We start from the raw sequence: 18,588 nt of genomic DNA on the forward strand, positions 1-18,588 counted from the left end.
ATTATTACAGCTATACAAGACCTTAGACCCCACTTGAAGCACTGTGTTCATTTCTGGTCACTTCATTACAGGAAGGATGTGGATACTATAGAGAGAATGCAGAGGAGATTTACAAGGATGTTGCCTGGATTGGAGAGCGTGCCTTTTGAGAATCCATAGAGTGAACGGCTTTTTCTCCTTTGAGTAACGAAGGTATATAACCTGATAGAGGTCATGAGAGGCATTGATCATGTGGATAGCCAAAGGCCTTTTCTCAGGGCTGAAATGGCTAACAGGAGGGAGCATAGTTTTCAGGTGCTTGGAAGTAGTTACAAGGGCAATGTCGGGGGTAAGTTTTTCCACACAGAAAGTGATGGGTGCGTGGAATGCACTGTCAGTGACGGTGGTAGAGGCGGATACAATAGGATCTTTTAAGAGCCTCTTAGATAGGTACATGGAGCTTAGAAAAATAGAGAGCTATGTGGTAAGGAAATTCTAGGTAGCTTCTAGAGTGGTCAGCAAAACGTGGGCCACAGGGCCTGTAATGTGCTGTAGTTTTCTATGATTTCTTTGTAAGTAAGATAATTGGCTGTGAGAACATTTCAGTGCTGGGGCTAATGAAGTTGAGTATAGTCATCCTTTTTAATTCAAGAGCCTGATGGTTGAAGGGTAGTAACAGTATTTCATGTAAATGCACTCAATGGTTGAGAGGGCTTTACCCGTGATGTACTGGACCGAATCCACTACATTTTGTAGGATTTTCTATTCAAAAACGTTTGTGTTTCCATACCAGGCCATGATGCAGCCAGTCAGTGTTTTCTTCACTGAATATTAAATTGTGATATATCATTGGTGCTGTTTCACTTGTCTGAAATAATCTGCAACTGCCTTACATTTTGCTTTTGTTTCACAACCCAATCTTCCCAGAAACTTTACCTTTAGTTGGATGTAAAGAATGTTCACCACAAAATATAAAGATGAGTTTATATTTTCAGTATAGGAGATACAACTGCAGTTTACCTGCTAATTTCATAATGTGCTTTGTACATCCAAAGTAACTTCAGAGAACAAAAATTGAGTGGAATAGATAACTGGACTCAAATGTTAGCACATGCAAACTTTTAATGAAAAAAAAGATTTAGGTGAACTAGTTATGATGTTGATTTTTGAACATTCAGGGTGCTTTAAATGTAGGATAAAGTTTCAAGAAATCAATAGCCCATCCACTTATAGCCCAGGCTTTCCTCCACACCTTTGATGCAACACGTGGTTATTTGAGTTACTCTCACTTTCCCATCAGCTTGAACCAGTCAGGCCATTCTCCTCTCACCTCTCTCATTAACAAGGCAATTTCACCCACAGAATTGCTACTCACTTGATGTTCTTTGTTTTTCAGATCATTCTATGTAACTCTAGAGACCAAGGTCCCCTAAAATCTATTATCATTGCCTTTTATCCTGACAGGAACATACAAAGTCTGTACTTTCAAAATTTCACTTTTGAAGGCCTCCCACTTACCAAGTACACCTTGGCCAAAAACCAACCTGTCACAATCAACACTTGCTGGATTCTTTCTGATACCATCAAAATTGGCCTTTCTCCCATTTAAAATCTCAACCCTCATCTCATTTAGTGTATAGCTTTTCATAAATTCTATTGTATTTTTATTTTCCTGTAAATGCCTGCAAGAAAATGAAACTCAAGGGTGCATATGGTGACATATACATACTTTGTTAATATATTTACTTTGACTTTAACCAGGAATCCTTTTTGCATGAAGACTACTTGGAGGATGTGCTGAGGAGAAACCAAAAAAAACTAAGAATATATGTTTGATGGAAGACTTTAAAAGGCTTTCTTTTTTTTAAAAAAAAGCTTAGCATTACCATTTCTGTATGACCAAGTCCTGAAGGGCATAGCTGTCTGGCTTGACCTACAAATGATCAGAACTATTTTGACCTTGTTATCAACAATCTACCAGTCTGGGTTAAAAATTCACCATTCACTGCAGCTGTATTTGGCCAGAAGATGGTGACTATGGTTATTTAAAGTTAATTGTCTCAGTCCCCAGATATCAATGCAGGACACACTGAGGGCAGTATATTAGCTGCTTCATTAATGCCCTCCTTCCATCTTTATGCAAGATGCAGAAATGTTTGTTGATGATTACACAATAATCAGTTCCATAGACAAAATAGCCACCTTCAAGACTAACCAACTAGCTTCACCATTGAATGACCTTACTATTAACAAATCTGGAGTGGCCTAGAAACTTAAGTCAACCAGTCACAAATACTTGGACTGGTTAAGTCTACTGGAGGTAAATCTACTGTTTTGACCATCTATAAAATATTCAAGAACATGGAAACAATGGTTAAATGCTAATTTTGTATTCCTTCAACCACATCTTGTGAGAGAAACCAGAACATGATATGTACAAAAAAATTGCATTTTAATTGAAGCATACATATCCATCAGTTAGAGCAGCGCCAAAGCTAGTGCAAGGTAAAATATAATTTGCAAGCGTAAGTGCATACTATTTTCAATAAAAATTCTCATCCAGTAAGAAAAATGGAGATCCATAAATACCACTCACTGCAGTTGGAACAGAATGCTAGGAGTAAACAAATAATCAAATTTTATGCCTTCCAATAGTATATATATCTCTAAAGTCACTTTTTTTTTGAAAAAAACATTTAAAATAGTCTTCCTAAAATGGTCAAAAATCCAATAAGAAGAATTAATAGTAACTTAACTCTGGGACAGTAAAACAAAATTATGCAGAAGTCCACGACTTCTGGTCTACACTCAAAAGGTAAAACACTTACTTTCATCTGTTTTATTATTAAAACAAAAACATAATTTTCTAAAAGTCTTTGCTTAAAATAGTTTGGAATGTTTGGTGTAATACTACACAAAAAGCAAACATTTTTATATATATGAAATACAGACAACTCAATGCAAATAAACAAAAATATTTAAAATATTGCATTTTTTAAAATGTTGCTAAAATCAAAATTATTGCAAATGCATTACTTGAAATTAATTCTCCATAAAAACAAATACCAATGCAGTATCCCACAAACCAATCATTTATCACCATGATCTTTGATATCCTTTGATATTTTAGACTCAGGTGTTCTATTGATCAGGATTGTTCTTCCCCAAGCATACTATATATTTATTAAATTACATGTGATGAATTTTGATGTATATTGAATATACATAAATCTATTTTAAGTGGTTTTGCATCTGTTGCTGAAGAGTTCGCCTATAACCGATTCATCTGCAAGAGTTGATACATCTCCAAGATCCTTCTCATTTCGGGCAACTTTCCTCAGAATGCGCCTCATAATTTTACCTTTAGGACAAAGAAAGAAAGATTATAAACTTATTACAACTTTTAGTTTATTTATTAATAGATAAATAGATGTATATCATATATATATGTAAAATATATATCATACCAGAACGGGTTTTGGGCAATCCAGGTGCATTTTGTATGTAATCAGGAGTAGCAATAGGACCTATTTTTTCTCGAACTGCAAAATTCAAAATAAAAATTGATTTGTTTAAAATTAAATTTATTTAACAAATTAAAATTAACATGTTAACTGCTCTCCTCTTGTGGCAATCACAATAAACCTTCAGTGGTTTGTTGCTTTGTGTACTGTGTTCAAATGAAATACTCTAGATATTATCTATGAAAAATCAGTATTTCAAACACTAATACAGGATGGAAGGGTTTGATTCAGTTTATAAGAACATATGAAAAAGAAGCAGCAGTAGGTCATATGTCCCTACAACTTGCTCCATCATTCAATAAGATTAGCTCTTATCTGATCTTGGCTTTGGCTCCCTGCCCCCTTGCCACAATTTTAAACTCTCCTGTAGGCCAAAAACATATCTTAATCTTGAATATATTCATTAATTTATCCTCCGTGTCTCTCTGCAGCAGATCCTCCAAAGATTGGTGACCCTCAGAAAAAACTCTCTCCATCATAAATGGAAAGAGCCTCATTCTGGTTCCTCCATGAGGGGAAACATTCTCTCAGTGTCTCCTCTGTCAAACCCTCTCAAGATATGATATATTTCAATAAAATTATGTCATTCTTATAAACCCCAATTACTATAGACTGAACATCCCCTCATTTCAGGAATCAATCTATTGAAGAACTACCTCCTATGCAAGTATATCCCATCTTAGCCTGAATTAAATGTACACCTTTTGCCAGATATGGTCTCACTGACATGTTGTATCACTGTAAAAAGACATCACTTTATAATTTAACCCCTTCACAACAAACCCCATTGTCTGCCTTCCCAAATATTTATCTACCTGCTGTTTTTCATGTACAAGAGTATTCATGTCCTGCAGCAGCATTCTGTAGTCTATTTCCATTTCAACATTAAAAAGTAGTTCTACAAATTGGGTAACTTCACATTTCCCTACATTATAATCCATCTGCCCAATATCCCACAGCCACTTAACTCTTTATACAAACTTTGTCCTCGATATAACCTGCCTTCCCACGTACCTTTATATAATCAGCATCTAGCTAAAATACATTATATCCCTTTCTCCAAGTTATTAATATAGATTGCAAATAGTTGTGACCCTGGCACTGAAGACTGTTTCACCCCATTCATTAAAGCCTGCCAACCTTAAAATAATCTCCTTAATCAACTCTTCACTGTTAATTATATCCATCTTAATATGCTACCACAATAAAATTAACTCTTACCCTTGTATAATAACCTTCATTTATTGAATGCCTTCTGAAAATCCAACTATACATACGGTAGTTGTTTTTCTTTATTAACCCTGCTCAGTAAATCCTTGAAGAATTCTAATAAACTTGTTGAACAAATTTGTATTTCATAACACCATGTTAACTCTGCTTGTTCATTTCACGCCTTGTGGTGCACTGGGTGACAACCTTGCCATTTCTTTAGTATTGTCTGTTTTGGCTAGCTCAAGGCTTAACCCAGTATAGATGGAAAACATGCAAGGAGCCAGATGGATTCAAACGTGGGCCCACTTGCCACAACACCAGTCAGCTATAACTCTACTTTGACTGCATTGTAATCTTATAAATAGTCCTGCTATTCTCTTAATAATGGTTTCTCATTGGCAGCATATTGGAGGCTGTAGTTCTCTGCTATCTGATCATAGGGGCACTTGAAATTTTCCAGCTAATCGGGACCTTCCGAAAATCTAGAAACTCTTGTTCAAATTAGCTCAATGCAACACAGGTTAATCATTCTCCACATCGACACTGTGCCATGGAGTGTAATGAAATTTAATAACACCGTTGTTACCAGGGAAAGAGAGGATTTCAAATTGTGTTTCTTAGATCCTAGAGAATTTATGAAAGAATTTCAGACTGCAAAGCACCTTGATGTTGGAGCAAATCCAGAAAAGTTACGTCAATTTTAAGCAAGTAACGTTGGTTCAAAAATCACAGAAGCTGATGCTTAGGAACGTACTAACATCAGCACACAGAAAGAAAAGAGAGCTGAAAAGCATTTATGCATGGGAGAGTGGCAAACATTCAGAAGTAATGCAGTATTATAGCATGCATTTAAATTGCAGTCAGTGTGAGGCCTTTTGATTTAATTTTAATGCACAATACTGAAAATAACCTGCTGGATTCCATACATCAGCATCCTGCAACTACAGTTCAACTGAAATTCCATTAGCGGGGAAGTCACCAAATAGAGCGCACTTGGATTAGTTTACACAGAAATGCCATTTTCCCAGGTTTACCCAGTTAAAGTAATCGGTGATGCACTTTGCATTCTCACTCGCTCTTACATTTCCTGATCTCGTACTATTGAATTATTAGAATTATACAACTTAAAACTGTGATGCCCTATAAACATTAATCAGTCTTGTACAGAGTTTAGTGACATGGTAAGATCTCCTTGCTTTGCATTCATTTTGTCATAGGTTTAATGAAATAAATTGTGTCTTGAAAACTGTGGCAAATAAAGAGGTGACATTCAGGAACCTACATTTACAGATTTTTTTAAATGTTAATGCCAAGTGGCAATGCTAATAACTCTGTGGATATTAATGCACAAGTGCTGAATTGTTTATCCAAAGTTCTAGAGGTTGTTTTCTTTCAGGAAAGTGTAAACCTCTAGATTTGAGGGTTTTTTTTTTACCCCAAATCTAAATAATAATTTCTGGGATTTTTAAATTACCTGGGGATATATGAGCCTTTTATCCTACTCAATATCTTAGTTCCATTGACTTTATTACCTTGATTTTTTAGTTCAGTGACAAGCGTTTTAGTGAATTCGTGTCCATCCTTTAGAGTCACAAAGCAGTAGAGGCTCTCTCCCTTCACAGCATGGGGATGGCTAACAACAGCAGCTTCTGCTATGGCAGCATGTTCAATTAATGCAGATTCCACTTCCGCAGTACTCAAAAGATGCCCTGAATGCAAGATAAACAGTTAATACTTCATTCCTTTAGGCAGAGCATCGTAAACCAGCAGTAATACAACAATTTGAACCTCATATGGAGAGTTGACAGCCTTAAAACATTTTCGTTAAGAATGAATACATGAAAGAGGGTAAAAAAAACAAAGTTTCAAAGTACATTTATTATAAAGGTATGTAGTATACAGAATACAACTCTGAGATTTGGCCTCAGCTAACTGCATTATAGCAAATTTTCCATAATATCTGGACACTTCACAATCAGACGACAAAGAGAACCAATTACTTCTGAAATAATCAGAAGAGGTCATTTGTGCAGGGGGGGCATGCATCCACCAACAATAGTCTGATAAAGACCATTTACCCCTTGATTTAATCACATCAAGTTAGAGATTAATATTGGTTAGGACAAAAGGGAGCAACTCCCTGTCCTTCAAAAGAAGCCAGTGAACCTGTGTGATCAGATGTAATCTCTGATGATGCAGTACTTTCTAAATAATGCGCTAAATGTCAGGCTTCTGGAGTGGAATTTGAACCTGCCTTCAGGTTAAAGATAAAATAACTACCAATCTAGCCACAGCTGACCTTTAATATACATGAGGGAAATAATTTAAAGCCGAGAAATGTAAAAAAATAGATTTACACAAATGAATGTAAAATGAGGAATCCTTAAGCAAATAAAGATAGGCAGGTGAGAAAGATAAAACAACGGCAAAGAAATACTTTGTCACTACCTGACAAATATGAGAAAAGGGGAAAACAAATAGGCAGATCTAGATTTAAGAATACAAGTAAAAATGCTTACTTAGGAAATAGAAAGGAAGTGGAGGAGCATTTAGTTGAAAGAATACATAATTCACAATAATTTGATGAAATTGTTATTTGTAAACAAGTCAATGTAGCTGAGACTCAAATAGTAAATTTGGCTAATTGCACTGATTGTATTGTATTGAATATCTCCAGTTTATTGATCCAAATAAGTCAAAACTGTTGACAAAAGAGAATCTTAAGTCAAAGGCAGAGATGGGGGTCATAGATTTATAGCTATAGCAGATTTAATCACTGACTGATTAAATAGAGAGTGATTTCAGAAAAGGTGATTGGATTCCAGAGGCAATTTATTATTAAGTGTACAGAATACAAACATTGCTAGATCCAGTCCAAGTAATGAAATTGAAAGGAAAATTTAAGGTTCTATCGTACTTTCAGAAGAAAGCTCCAATGGAAAAAAAAACAATTAAGAATCAGAATTCAAATATTTTGGCAATTAATTTAATGCATAATTTCTGTGGCTTTTCTAACTAAATGGCATGATGACCAGGAATTTTCTTGTGTTCGCCTAAACTGCTACCACTTTCAGTGAAGATTGGTAGAAAGCTCTCTATAGCATAAAGAAGGTTCACATCAAAGCAACCCTCAAGGAATTTCCAGGAAATGGGTTACATAGCTGCATTCTGTGTGAAATTTTCCACATTATTTGAAACACTGCAGTCTGTGCAGTGCAGATTAGCTTCCCAGTCTGGGTTAACTGGCAACACGTCTGACCCAATAAAACAACTCAAGTTAGACTGTCAAAGTAGCTCTTTACTACTTCACTTACACAAGTGTTGATTCTTCAATATTTGATTTACACCCCATGGATTTGTTAGTCAGTGATTCTCTTCCACTCTCTCAAAGTAAGCCACAGCATAGGCAGCTACATCTAACAATATATCATCATAATTGCATACTATAAGATGAAGAAATGTAGATTGAATGAAGGCATTGTGACTTCTATCCACATTCCTGTGGTAAGTACAGGAGCAGGCTACTTGACAGAGCCGCACTTATCAGCTCAGAGGAACCCTGAACACTGGGACCTATTGTAGAAGGCCAAGGCTAGTTGGTAAGGGTCTGGAAAATATCATGGGATGGCTTAGAATTGTCCATCAACTCATCAAGTAGCCGCGTGATGCTTTATTGGTAATTAAGTTAGATAAGTATGTAACTAATTGATGCTATCTGTGATCAGCCATGGTGGGCAGACAGAAGATACTGTATATACAAGTATGACTTCCTTTGTCAGTGGAGATGTTGCTGAAGACACTCAGCAGCTTTCTCCCTACTGGTGTAAAACAATAATCCTTTAATGATCAGAATGGACCCATTTGTTTCAAGCGATTCTTTAATTGCTCAATTCCAATAACATATTCATACAAATCTACATCAAGCAAAGGGTTGAAGGTCAACAAAGGAAACAACAGTGCTCTCAAAGTTTCCTTCAGAAAGTGTAACAGCTGTTCTGGTTCCTGGGAACCTTTGTCATACCCCTCCTCCCCTTTGCTCAAAGTGCATTGAAAACCTCAAATCCATTCAAAGCCCAATATAATAGCAGAGGACATCCAAAATTACCCAGGCCTGCCTCATCCAGCACTCCTATGGCAGAGTATCTCTCACTGGCTATTTCAAGCATTTCAGAACTGAAAGCAAATCATCCCCAATCCCAAAGGGGTGCCTATGAAGGAGAATAAATTTATAAACTATAAATCTTACCAGATACATTCACCATGTCATCAATCCTTCCTGTGATCCAGTAATAACCATCTTGATCTCTCCTGCAACCTGTCAAGCCAAGGTAAAATCATTTAAAGCTCAATATATTTAAATTCTATTTACACATTTAAACTCTGAATCAGAATACAGATTAAATAAAAATATTGGTAATTAATATCTTAAAAAACATGATGCTTCACTGAAATTTCAAACCTTCACTATGTTTTCTACAGTCAAAGGATCCGCTTGTGGTCTCAGGACATACAAGAAAGAAGAATCATAGAATTGCTAAGCACAAGAGGCCAATTGGTCCATCAAACCTGTGCCCAGTACGGCCATCCAATCTTCCCATTCACCTGCCCTTTCCTTATGGCACTCTAAATAATTCTCTCCATCGGCAGAAAATTGCAGCTTATAACTACACCGAGTTAAAATAAAAACCCTCACTCCCTTTCTAAACTTTCGGCCAAACTTTAAAGCTACTTCTAATCCTTGAAACAATATATCCTCTCTAAACTAAATGTGATCTTGTGCACGTACTGTATGTCAAAAGTCCTCTTGACTTTCTCTTGGTTCAGAAACGAATACCAACCCCCCTCTCCCCACCTCACCACCCCACCCCCCCCCAACACACACACACACTCTTCACTGGTCTGACCTTAAAAGTATAATTTTGAAGTACTGTAGATAGTTTCATAGCACAGAGAAGCACGATCACTGAGGTTAGCATAGTAAGGTCCCAAAACTGCACCGGGATGAAGGGAAATTACACTTTTAACAGATGAAGCCCAATTTAAATATTCATGACACCTCTTAAAGAAACTAACCGTCTCCGGTGACAAAATATCCAGGAAACTTTTTAAAATAGATGGTTTCAAAACGTTCATGATTGCCATAAACGGTACGCATTATAGAGGGCCAAGGTTTCTTGAATACCTATTGAGGAAGAATTTTGAATAACTCAACTGAAAGAATGTGGAGACATATTGTAAACAATGTACTTTGACAGAAAAAATTATGAACAATACAGACAATAGTTACATCAGTTTACAGATCAGATTACACAAAATAATTAATTTGCACAGCTTATAATTTGAGACACAATAATAGTTCACTAGGTGAAAACAATTTATTACTATCAAATCTAAGTTTATTGTAATAAAGCATCAAGTTGCACATGTGAATTAACCAGTCAGGTGATTCCAGGGTAAATAATGCTCTGGAATCATTTAAATCGATCAAAACCTGATCACTGTAAGTTGAGACACGAAAATTCCATGGAAAGTAGAATGCCTGAAGTGACAGTTAATTTCTGAATTAAATATAGAAACACAGAAAAATCTACAGCACAATACAAGCCCTTCGCTCCCAAATGCTGAGCCGAACATGTATTTAATTTAGAAATTATCCAGGGTTACCCATAGCCCTCTATTTTTCTAAGCTCCATATACCTATCCAGGAGACACTTAAAAGACCCCATCATATCTGCCTCCAAACCCACTGCCGGCAGCCCATTCCACACACTCACCACTCTCTGCGTAAAAACTTACCCGACATCTCCTTTGTAACTACTTCCAAACACCTTAAAACTGTGCCCTCCTGTGTTAGCTATTTCAGTCCTGGGAAAAAGCCTCTGACTATCAGTGCCTCTCATTATCTTATACACCTCTATCAGGTCACCTCTCATCCTCCGTCACTCCATGGAAAAAAGGCCGGGTTCACTCAACCTACTCTCATAAGGCATACGCCCCAATCCAGGAAACATCCTTATAAATCTCCTCTGCACCCTTTCTATGGTTTCCATATCCTTCCTGGAGTGATATGACCAGAACTGAGCACAGTACTCCAAGTGGGATCTGACCAGGATCCGATATAACCTCTCAGCTCTTAAACTCAATCCCACGATTGATGAAGGACAATGCACCGTATGCCTTCTGAACCACACAGTTAACCTGCACAGCAGCTTTGAGTGTCCTATGGACTTAGACCCCAAGGTCCCTCTGATCCTCCACACTGCCAAGAGTCTTACCATTAATACTATATTCTGCCATCATACTTACCTGGGTTGAACTCCATCTGCCACCTCTCAGCCCCATTTTACATCCTATCAATGTCCTGCTGTAACCTCTGACAGCCCTCCACACTATCCACAACACCCCCAACCTTTGTGTCATCAGCAAATTTACTAACCCATCCTTCCACTTCCTCATCCAGGTCATTTATAAAAATCACGAAGAGAAGGGGTCCCAGAACAGATCCCTGAGGTCACCGACCTCCATACGGAATATGACCCGTCTACAATCACTCTTTGCTTTCTGTGAGCAAGCCAGTTGTGGGATTCACAAAACAATGTCCCCTTGGATCCCATGCCTCCTTATTGTCTCAATAAGCCTTGTCAAATGCCTTGCTAAAATCCATACACACTACATCTACTGCTCTACCTTCATCAACGTGTTTAGTCATATCCTCAAAAAATTCAATCGGACTCGTAAGGCACGACCTGCCTTTCACAAAACCATGCTGATTATTCCTAATCATATTTTGCCTCTCCAAATGTTCACAAATCTTGCTTCTCAGGATCTTCTCCATCAACTTACCAACCACTGAGGTAAGACTCACTGGTCTATAATTTCCTGGGCTATCTCTACTCCCTTTCTTGAATAAGAGAACAACATCTGCAACCCTCCAATCCTCCAGAACCTCTCCCGTCCCTATTGATGATGAATATGGTGAATCCTGTCCAGACTAGAATGATTGGCAATCTTATCTGTAGGGAAATCCTGACCAACAACTCTGCAACAGTAACAGTAACATTTAGAATTGAACTGCTGCAGGATTAAGGATGAAGGGAATTTGCCAGTAAACAAATGCTCTCAGGTGCATATGTGATATGGCAGCAGAGCTTTGACAACAACTGTATGTCTTCCAAGCACCAATGACAGCTTTGCATCCTTTCCTCTAAAGGATGTGCAAACATTTTTGCAAACCAAAATGACTGTGAAGAGCAGCATAGTGATGCAGCTAGTAGAGTTGCTGCCTCATAACACCAAGCACCAGTTTGCACGCACTCCCTGCAACTGCGCGCGTTTCCTCCAGGTGCTCCAGTTTTCTCCTACTGCACAAAGTGGGGATCGGTAGTTAAAATGGCTACTGTCACCCATGCCAAACAGATCAGAGGGTAGAGGCCGGACGAGGAGTGGTCTACCGGTCTTCCAGGTTCGGGGGTTCAGATCAGGGCTAACACCCCTGACTGGTCAAAAACGGAAACAGCAGTGAAGAATCCTTCTATACCTGTGTGCGACAGTATGGACAGACAGAGATGGAGGACATTCATTGCTGCCCTAAACTCCAGCAGCATAACAGGCAGTAAGTTGGTGCATGTGACAATAATAAACCAATTCCAATTATTGCCTTAAAGCTATGCTGCAGACTTAATGACCTCTCTGCAAACAGGAATAAGATTTTCTTATTCACCCTGCTGAAGACTCCCATAAATATTGCAAATAAAGTTTTTTCAAAATTCACAGTCTATCCGACAATACAACCATAATTAATCATAAAGAAAATTAAACGATGTACTCAGGATACAGGCAAATGTAGAATTAACATTTTAGGTCCACGACCTTTACTGGTAAACTTGTTTATTTCTCACATGTGCTGAGGTACAGAGGTAAATACAAAATTAGCTTCTGAAATTGGATATAACACAAGCATTTCATTGGCAATAATTAAATGGAATTATTCTAGCTTATCCATTCACAGCAAACAAGTCATTAGCTCATGTCTACAGAAGGTAGAAATAAAAGGAGGCAATGCAGAGAAAGAATCAGGTAACAAAAGACATAGATGAAGATACTCGAAGAAAGGCGATACAAGGCAGAGTTATGGAGGTTGAAACAGACGGCACTCGAGGTGACACTGAAACAAAGTGGCAGCATGATAGCATTGTGGTTAGCATAATGGTATTACAGCACCAGTGACCTGGGCTCAATTCCACTGACGTCTGTCAGAAGCTTGTACATTCTTCCCATGACCATCCAAGTTTCCTTCCTCACTCCAAAGACATACAGGTTAGTAAGGCTAATTGGTCACATGAGGGTAAGTGGGCAATATAGGCTCTTTGAGCTGGAAGAACCTGTTACCATGATAGATGGACAAATCCAACAATCAGTGCAAGCAAATATGACCACAGCCACAATCTGGTTTAGCTTCAGAAAGGGAGTTAGATTTTATCCGTGGATTTGGAGGAGGGTAACCCAAGAGAAATAAAGGCCAATGACTTCTGTTTTCCCCACTCTTACTGCAGAAGTTTCTCACTGCCCAGATTTGGGTATTAGTCTGACAAGTAGAGACCACAGCAGGGTTGGGGTAGGTCAAGAGGGGTTGTTGTGGAATACTGCTAGACGTCGTCATCATGCCAGTGGAAAGGGGCTTTAGTAAGATGCAAAACAGGAGGTGGGCTTGGGGATACCTGCAATAATGGTGTGGTCACAGGTAGGGAAGCTCTTACTGGTGATTCACTGGTAATGACAAGAAAAAATAAGGCTCTTTAGGAGGACAAGGGGATCATGTATGTCAAAGGCTAAAACCAGATTAAGAAATAGCAGAGACCTTAGCACATCCATAGAAGAATGCATAGACCGCGACTAAAAGTCAATTTTAAACACGAGGAATAGAGGGCAGGTGTCTATACAACCACATAATACAAATCTTGCTTAAACTCTGCCAAATCAACCTACTGACCACCTGGTCATACCCTAGTTTGTGAAAACCAAATGATATTGCAGATTTGTGGTGGTCTCACTGCGTCTGGCTACTGAGCATTTGCAAGTTAGACAGTAAAACTGATTCCCACCAAGCACCAATGAACATCACTTCAGAGCACAAAAACAGGATGCACATTGAAAATCCTTCACACAGTACCTAATAAGCAAAGGGTTTTGGTGACGCAAAATTCAGGACAACACTGAAAAGTGAGTCCATTTGCTGACAGCACACAGAAGCCCAGCAAAAATGTTGGAAGGAGCGCCCTTGCTGCTGAACTATTTTCCCAGCCAATTATGCAGTTCCTATTCCCACTATGATAGTCTCTGAATCTCAAGTGGTCTCATCAGCCACCCCAGAACCATCCAAACTGCTGTAAAAGCACACCGTCCTCAATTCCAAAGATCAACACGCACAAAACGCTGGAGGAAGTCAGCGGGTCAGGGAGCGTCTATGGAGAGAAATGGGTAGTCCACATTTCAGACCGAGAACCTCAGCCCTAAACGTTGACTGTTCGTTTCCCTCCATGGATGCTGTCTGACCTGCTGTGTTCCATCTAACATTTTGTGTGCGCTGACCTAGATTTCCAGCATCTGCAGTCTCAACCTTAAGAAAGTGGGTAACAGAAAAGATTTAAAATGCAACTCCAATGCAGCAAAACCTCCGGTCTTTCATACCAGATAACCTTCGGCCTCTCCTTCCAGCTCTTCCCCAGATTCATTCAGAATGGCAGGAACCACACCAAAAAATGGAAAAGTCTGAAAAAAAATTTATTATCGACATTATTAAAGATTACTATTTACTTATGAGCTCTATCATTAAGATAAATGTTAAAAAAAATCTTCTTTATACAGTTTTGTGTGTCATTCAAAGGAAGTCTTCAATTTTGCATTTTATCGTTATTCCTCTCCGTGCCTTGCAGTGCATGGGGCAGCAACCTTTCTGCTTTTACGAGGCCGAGTTGCTGGCTCGATGCTCAACCCAGCGTGGATGGAAAATGTGCAAGCAGCCAGCTGGATTCAAACTCGGGACCACTTGCCTCGGAGTACAGTGCTGATGCCACTACACCACCAGCCATCTGCATCTTATACCAGTAACTAAAACTCAACAGGGGCAATTGCAGGACAACTGCAAAAGGTCCTTAGCACCCATACATCGGAGGAGAAAAACTGATCATCTACTTTATATGAATATATTAATATTGGTTACAGGGACCAGACTTTGCATTTAAAGGTAGGCCACTTTACCTCAAGGCATACACAAAAATAAAACATGATGAATAAACTACTGTAGATCTCATCACTAGAACTTGTGGTAGATATTCAGAAGAAAACACAATGTATCCGATAAGAGATTGTTTAGTTAAAATCTAATGCAGCATTTCTAAGCCTTGGTGTCATAAGCAGTTGCTTCAGATCGTGATATTGAAAGAAACAAATTGCCGAACTTCCTTTACATGCTGATTGCCACAAGCGCAAAACTGCGAAATACAAACTGATTAAAACACAAATACAAGAAGCATTTTCTGTCCAAATTGATAATTGACATTTTACTCACAGCTGATCCTGGCTTCAGTGGGACAGCAGCTGGAAGAGGGGTTATCATGTGACCACCCTGGGAACAAAGGAACATTTTATCTACTTCATGGACAAACAGCCAACTATAACAGCTGAAAATGAGCAAACAAAGTACAATTATTTGGAAAGCCAGTAGCATTATTAGACGCCACCCTGTTAATGATTATATCAGGGCTATTTTGAAAACTTCTTTGCTTTGATGATGTTGCACAATTTTCCTTCAATCATTTTTTCCCATTTCAAAACAAAATATACAGCTCAATCTGAATTCAAGATTCAGGTTTGCTTATTGCCATTCTTCAGTACACAAGTGTAAAGGAAAACAAATGACTGCTGTTCTGGGTTCGATGCAGCATTAAAAAAACACAATAAGCATAAAGAACAAAATAAAAAGGCACAATAAATATAAAAACACAAGATTAGCTTATATACATAGACTGATTGCACGTACACAAAGTAATATTGTATCTATAGATAGATAGATAGATACTTTATTCATCCCCATGGGGAAATTCAACATTTTTTCCAATGTCCCATACACTTGTTGTAGCAAAACTAATTACATACAATACTTAACTCAGTAAAAATATGATATGCATCTAAATCACTCTCTCAAAAAGCATTAATAATAGCTTTTAAAAAGTTCTTAAGTAGTTTACTTAAATACATTACTATACACAAGATGACTGACAGAAAATAATAAAGGCGTGGGGTATGCTATTGAAATTTTCCTTTGCAACACATATTGCACGTAAATAATGACTAAAATAGCCTTGAGACAAAGAAATTTGTTTTGTTACAGAAATGAAGTGAGAAAAATACCACTATGTTGAACAGTAGTTGGTCAAAAACCATAACATCAACATTCACCAGACTATATAAAAGAGAAGACAAAATAAAAGAGAAGAAGTATAACAGCAAAGATGAGTGGGAAACTGGAGGACTGGGAAGCTTTTAAAGAGCAACAGAAGATAACAAAAAAGGCAATACGCCAAGAAAAAATGAGGTACGAAGGTAAACTAGCCAAGAATATAAAGGAGGATAGTAAAAGCTTCTTTAGGTATGTGAATAGCAAAAAAATAGATGAGACCAAAATTGGGCCATTGAAGACAGAAACGGGTGAATTTATTATGGGGAACAAGGAAATGGCAGATGAGTTGAACAGGTACTTTGGATCTGTCTTCACTAGGGAAGACACAATCTCCCAGATGTAATAGTGGCCAAAGGAACTAGGGTAAAGGATGAACTGAAGGAAATTTATATTAGGCAAGAAACGGTGTTGGATAGACTGTTGAGTCTGAAGGCTGATAAGTCCCCGGGACCTGATGGTCTGCATCCCAGCGTACTTAAAGAGGTGGCTCTAGAAATCGTGGACGCATTGGTACGTAATCATTTTCCAATGTTCTATAGATTCAGGAACAGTTCCTGCTGATTGGAGGGTGGTTAATGTTGTCCCACTTTTCAAGAAAGGAGGGAGAGAGAAAACAGGGAATTATAGACTGGTTAGCCTGACGTCAGTGGTGGGAAAGATGCTGGAGTCAATTATAAAAGAGGAAATTAAGACACATTTGGATAGCAGTAGAAGGATCAGTCCGAGTCAGCACGGATTTATGAAGGGAAAATCATGTTTGACTAATCTTCTGGAGTTTTTTTTGAGGATGTAACTATGAAAATGGACAAGTGGATGTAGTGTACCTGGACTTCCAGAAAGCTTTTGATAAAGTCCCATATAGGAGATTAGTAGGCAAAATTAGGGCACATGGTATTGGGGGCAGAGTACTGACATGGATTGAAAATTAGCTGGCTGACAGGAAACAAAGAGTAGTGATTAACGGGTCCCTTTCGGAATGGCAGGCTGTGACCAGTGGGGTACCGCAAGGTTCGGTGCTGGGACCGCAGCTGTTTACAATATACATTAATGATTTATTCGAAGGGATTAAAAGTAACATTAGCAAATTTGCTGAAGACACAAAGCTGGGTGGCAGTGTGAAATGTCAGGAGGATGTTATGAGAATGCAGGGTGACTTGGACAGGTTGGGTGAGCGGGCAAATGTATGGCAGATGCAGTTTAATGTGGATAAATGTGAGGTTATCCACTTTGGTGGCAAGAACAGGAAGGCAGATTACTATCTAAATGGAGTCAAGTTAGGAAAAGGGGAAGTACAACGAGATCTAGGTGTTCTTGTACATCAGTCAATGAAAGCAAGCACGCAAGTACAGCAGGCAGTGAAGAAAGCTAATGGCATGCTAGCTTTTATAACAAGAGGAATTGAGTATAGGAGTAAAGGGGTCCTTCTGCAGCTGTACAGGGCCCTGGTGAGACCACACCTGGAGTATTGTGTGCAGTTTTGGTCTCCATATTTGAGGAAAAACATTCTTGCTATTGAGGGAGTGCAGCATAGGTTCACAAGGTTAATTCCCGGAATGGCGGGACTGTCATATGTTGAAAGATTGGAGCGACTGGGCTTGTATACGCTGGAATTTAGAAGGATGAGAGGGGATCTGATTGAAACATATAAAATTATTAAGGGATTGGACACACTGGAGGCAGGAAGCATGTTCCTGCTGATGGGTGAGTCCAGAACTAGAGGCCACAGTTTAAGAATAAGGGGTAGGCCATTTAGAACAGAGATGCGGAAAAACTTTTTCACCCAGAGAGTGGTGGATATATGGAATGCTCTGCCCCAGAAGGCAGTGGATGCCAAGTCTCTGGAAGCATTCAAGAGAGAGTTAGATAGAGCTCTTTTAGATAGCGGGGTCAAGGGATATGGGGAGAGGGCAAGAACGGGGTACTGATTGTGTATGATCAGCTATGATCACAGTGAACGGCGGTGCTGGCTAGAAGGGCCGAATGGCCTACTCCTGCACCTACTGTCTATTGTCTATTTATAAAAAGGGTTTACAGAAACTGAAAGAAATAACATGTAGCATCATTCAGCTAACAAACCAGAATTCAGAATGCTCAATAATAGTGTGTGATTTATAACTTTGTCTTAAATAATCAGTTGAGGTTTCACATGTGCACTTTGAAAAAAACTTACAGTCTCGGTCTGCCAGAAGGTATCCATAATTGGACATCGCCCATTACCAATTACTGTATAGTACCAATGCCAGGCCTCTGGGTTTATTGGCTCTCCCACTGTACCAAGGATTTTCAAAGACTGCCTACTAAACCTAATTGGGACAAAAAAAACTAGCAATAAAAACCTGGATTTGCATCTTCAAACACAAAAACAGCCAAGGGCACAATTTTGTTCTTAGTAATAGAAAAGATGGGAAATAAACT

The 18,588-nt window shown here is 38.6% G+C and overlaps 1 protein-coding gene across 2 annotated transcripts in view; it reads right to left on the reverse strand.

The window, feature by feature from the left end:
* Positions 1–2,412: 2,412 nt before the first annotated feature.
* The window catches only part of acss2 (acyl-CoA synthetase short chain family member 2), a 66,239-nt gene continuing 50,063 nt past the window's right edge, over positions 2,413–18,588 (reverse strand). For both annotated transcript variants that reach the window (XM_073061884.1, XM_073061883.1), the window contains 8 exons: positions 18,344–18,476; positions 15,283–15,339; positions 14,403–14,483; positions 9,789–9,897; positions 8,962–9,030; positions 6,248–6,424; positions 3,447–3,521; positions 2,413–3,340 (listed from right to left, as the gene is read on the reverse strand). In XM_073061884.1, the coding sequence (XP_072917985.1) occupies positions 3,216–3,340; positions 3,447–3,521; positions 6,248–6,424; positions 8,962–9,030; positions 9,789–9,897; positions 14,403–14,483; positions 15,283–15,339; positions 18,344–18,476 (826 nt within the window). In that variant the 3' untranslated portion in view covers positions 2,413–3,215. The remainder of the gene's footprint in view (positions 3,341–3,446; positions 3,522–6,247; positions 6,425–8,961; positions 9,031–9,788; positions 9,898–14,402; positions 14,484–15,282; positions 15,340–18,343; positions 18,477–18,588) is intronic.

This window comes from Hemitrygon akajei, chromosome 11, assembly GCF_048418815.1.
Source record: "Hemitrygon akajei chromosome 11, sHemAka1.3, whole genome shotgun sequence".
Taxonomy (NCBI): domain Eukaryota; kingdom Metazoa; phylum Chordata; class Chondrichthyes; order Myliobatiformes; family Dasyatidae; genus Hemitrygon; species Hemitrygon akajei.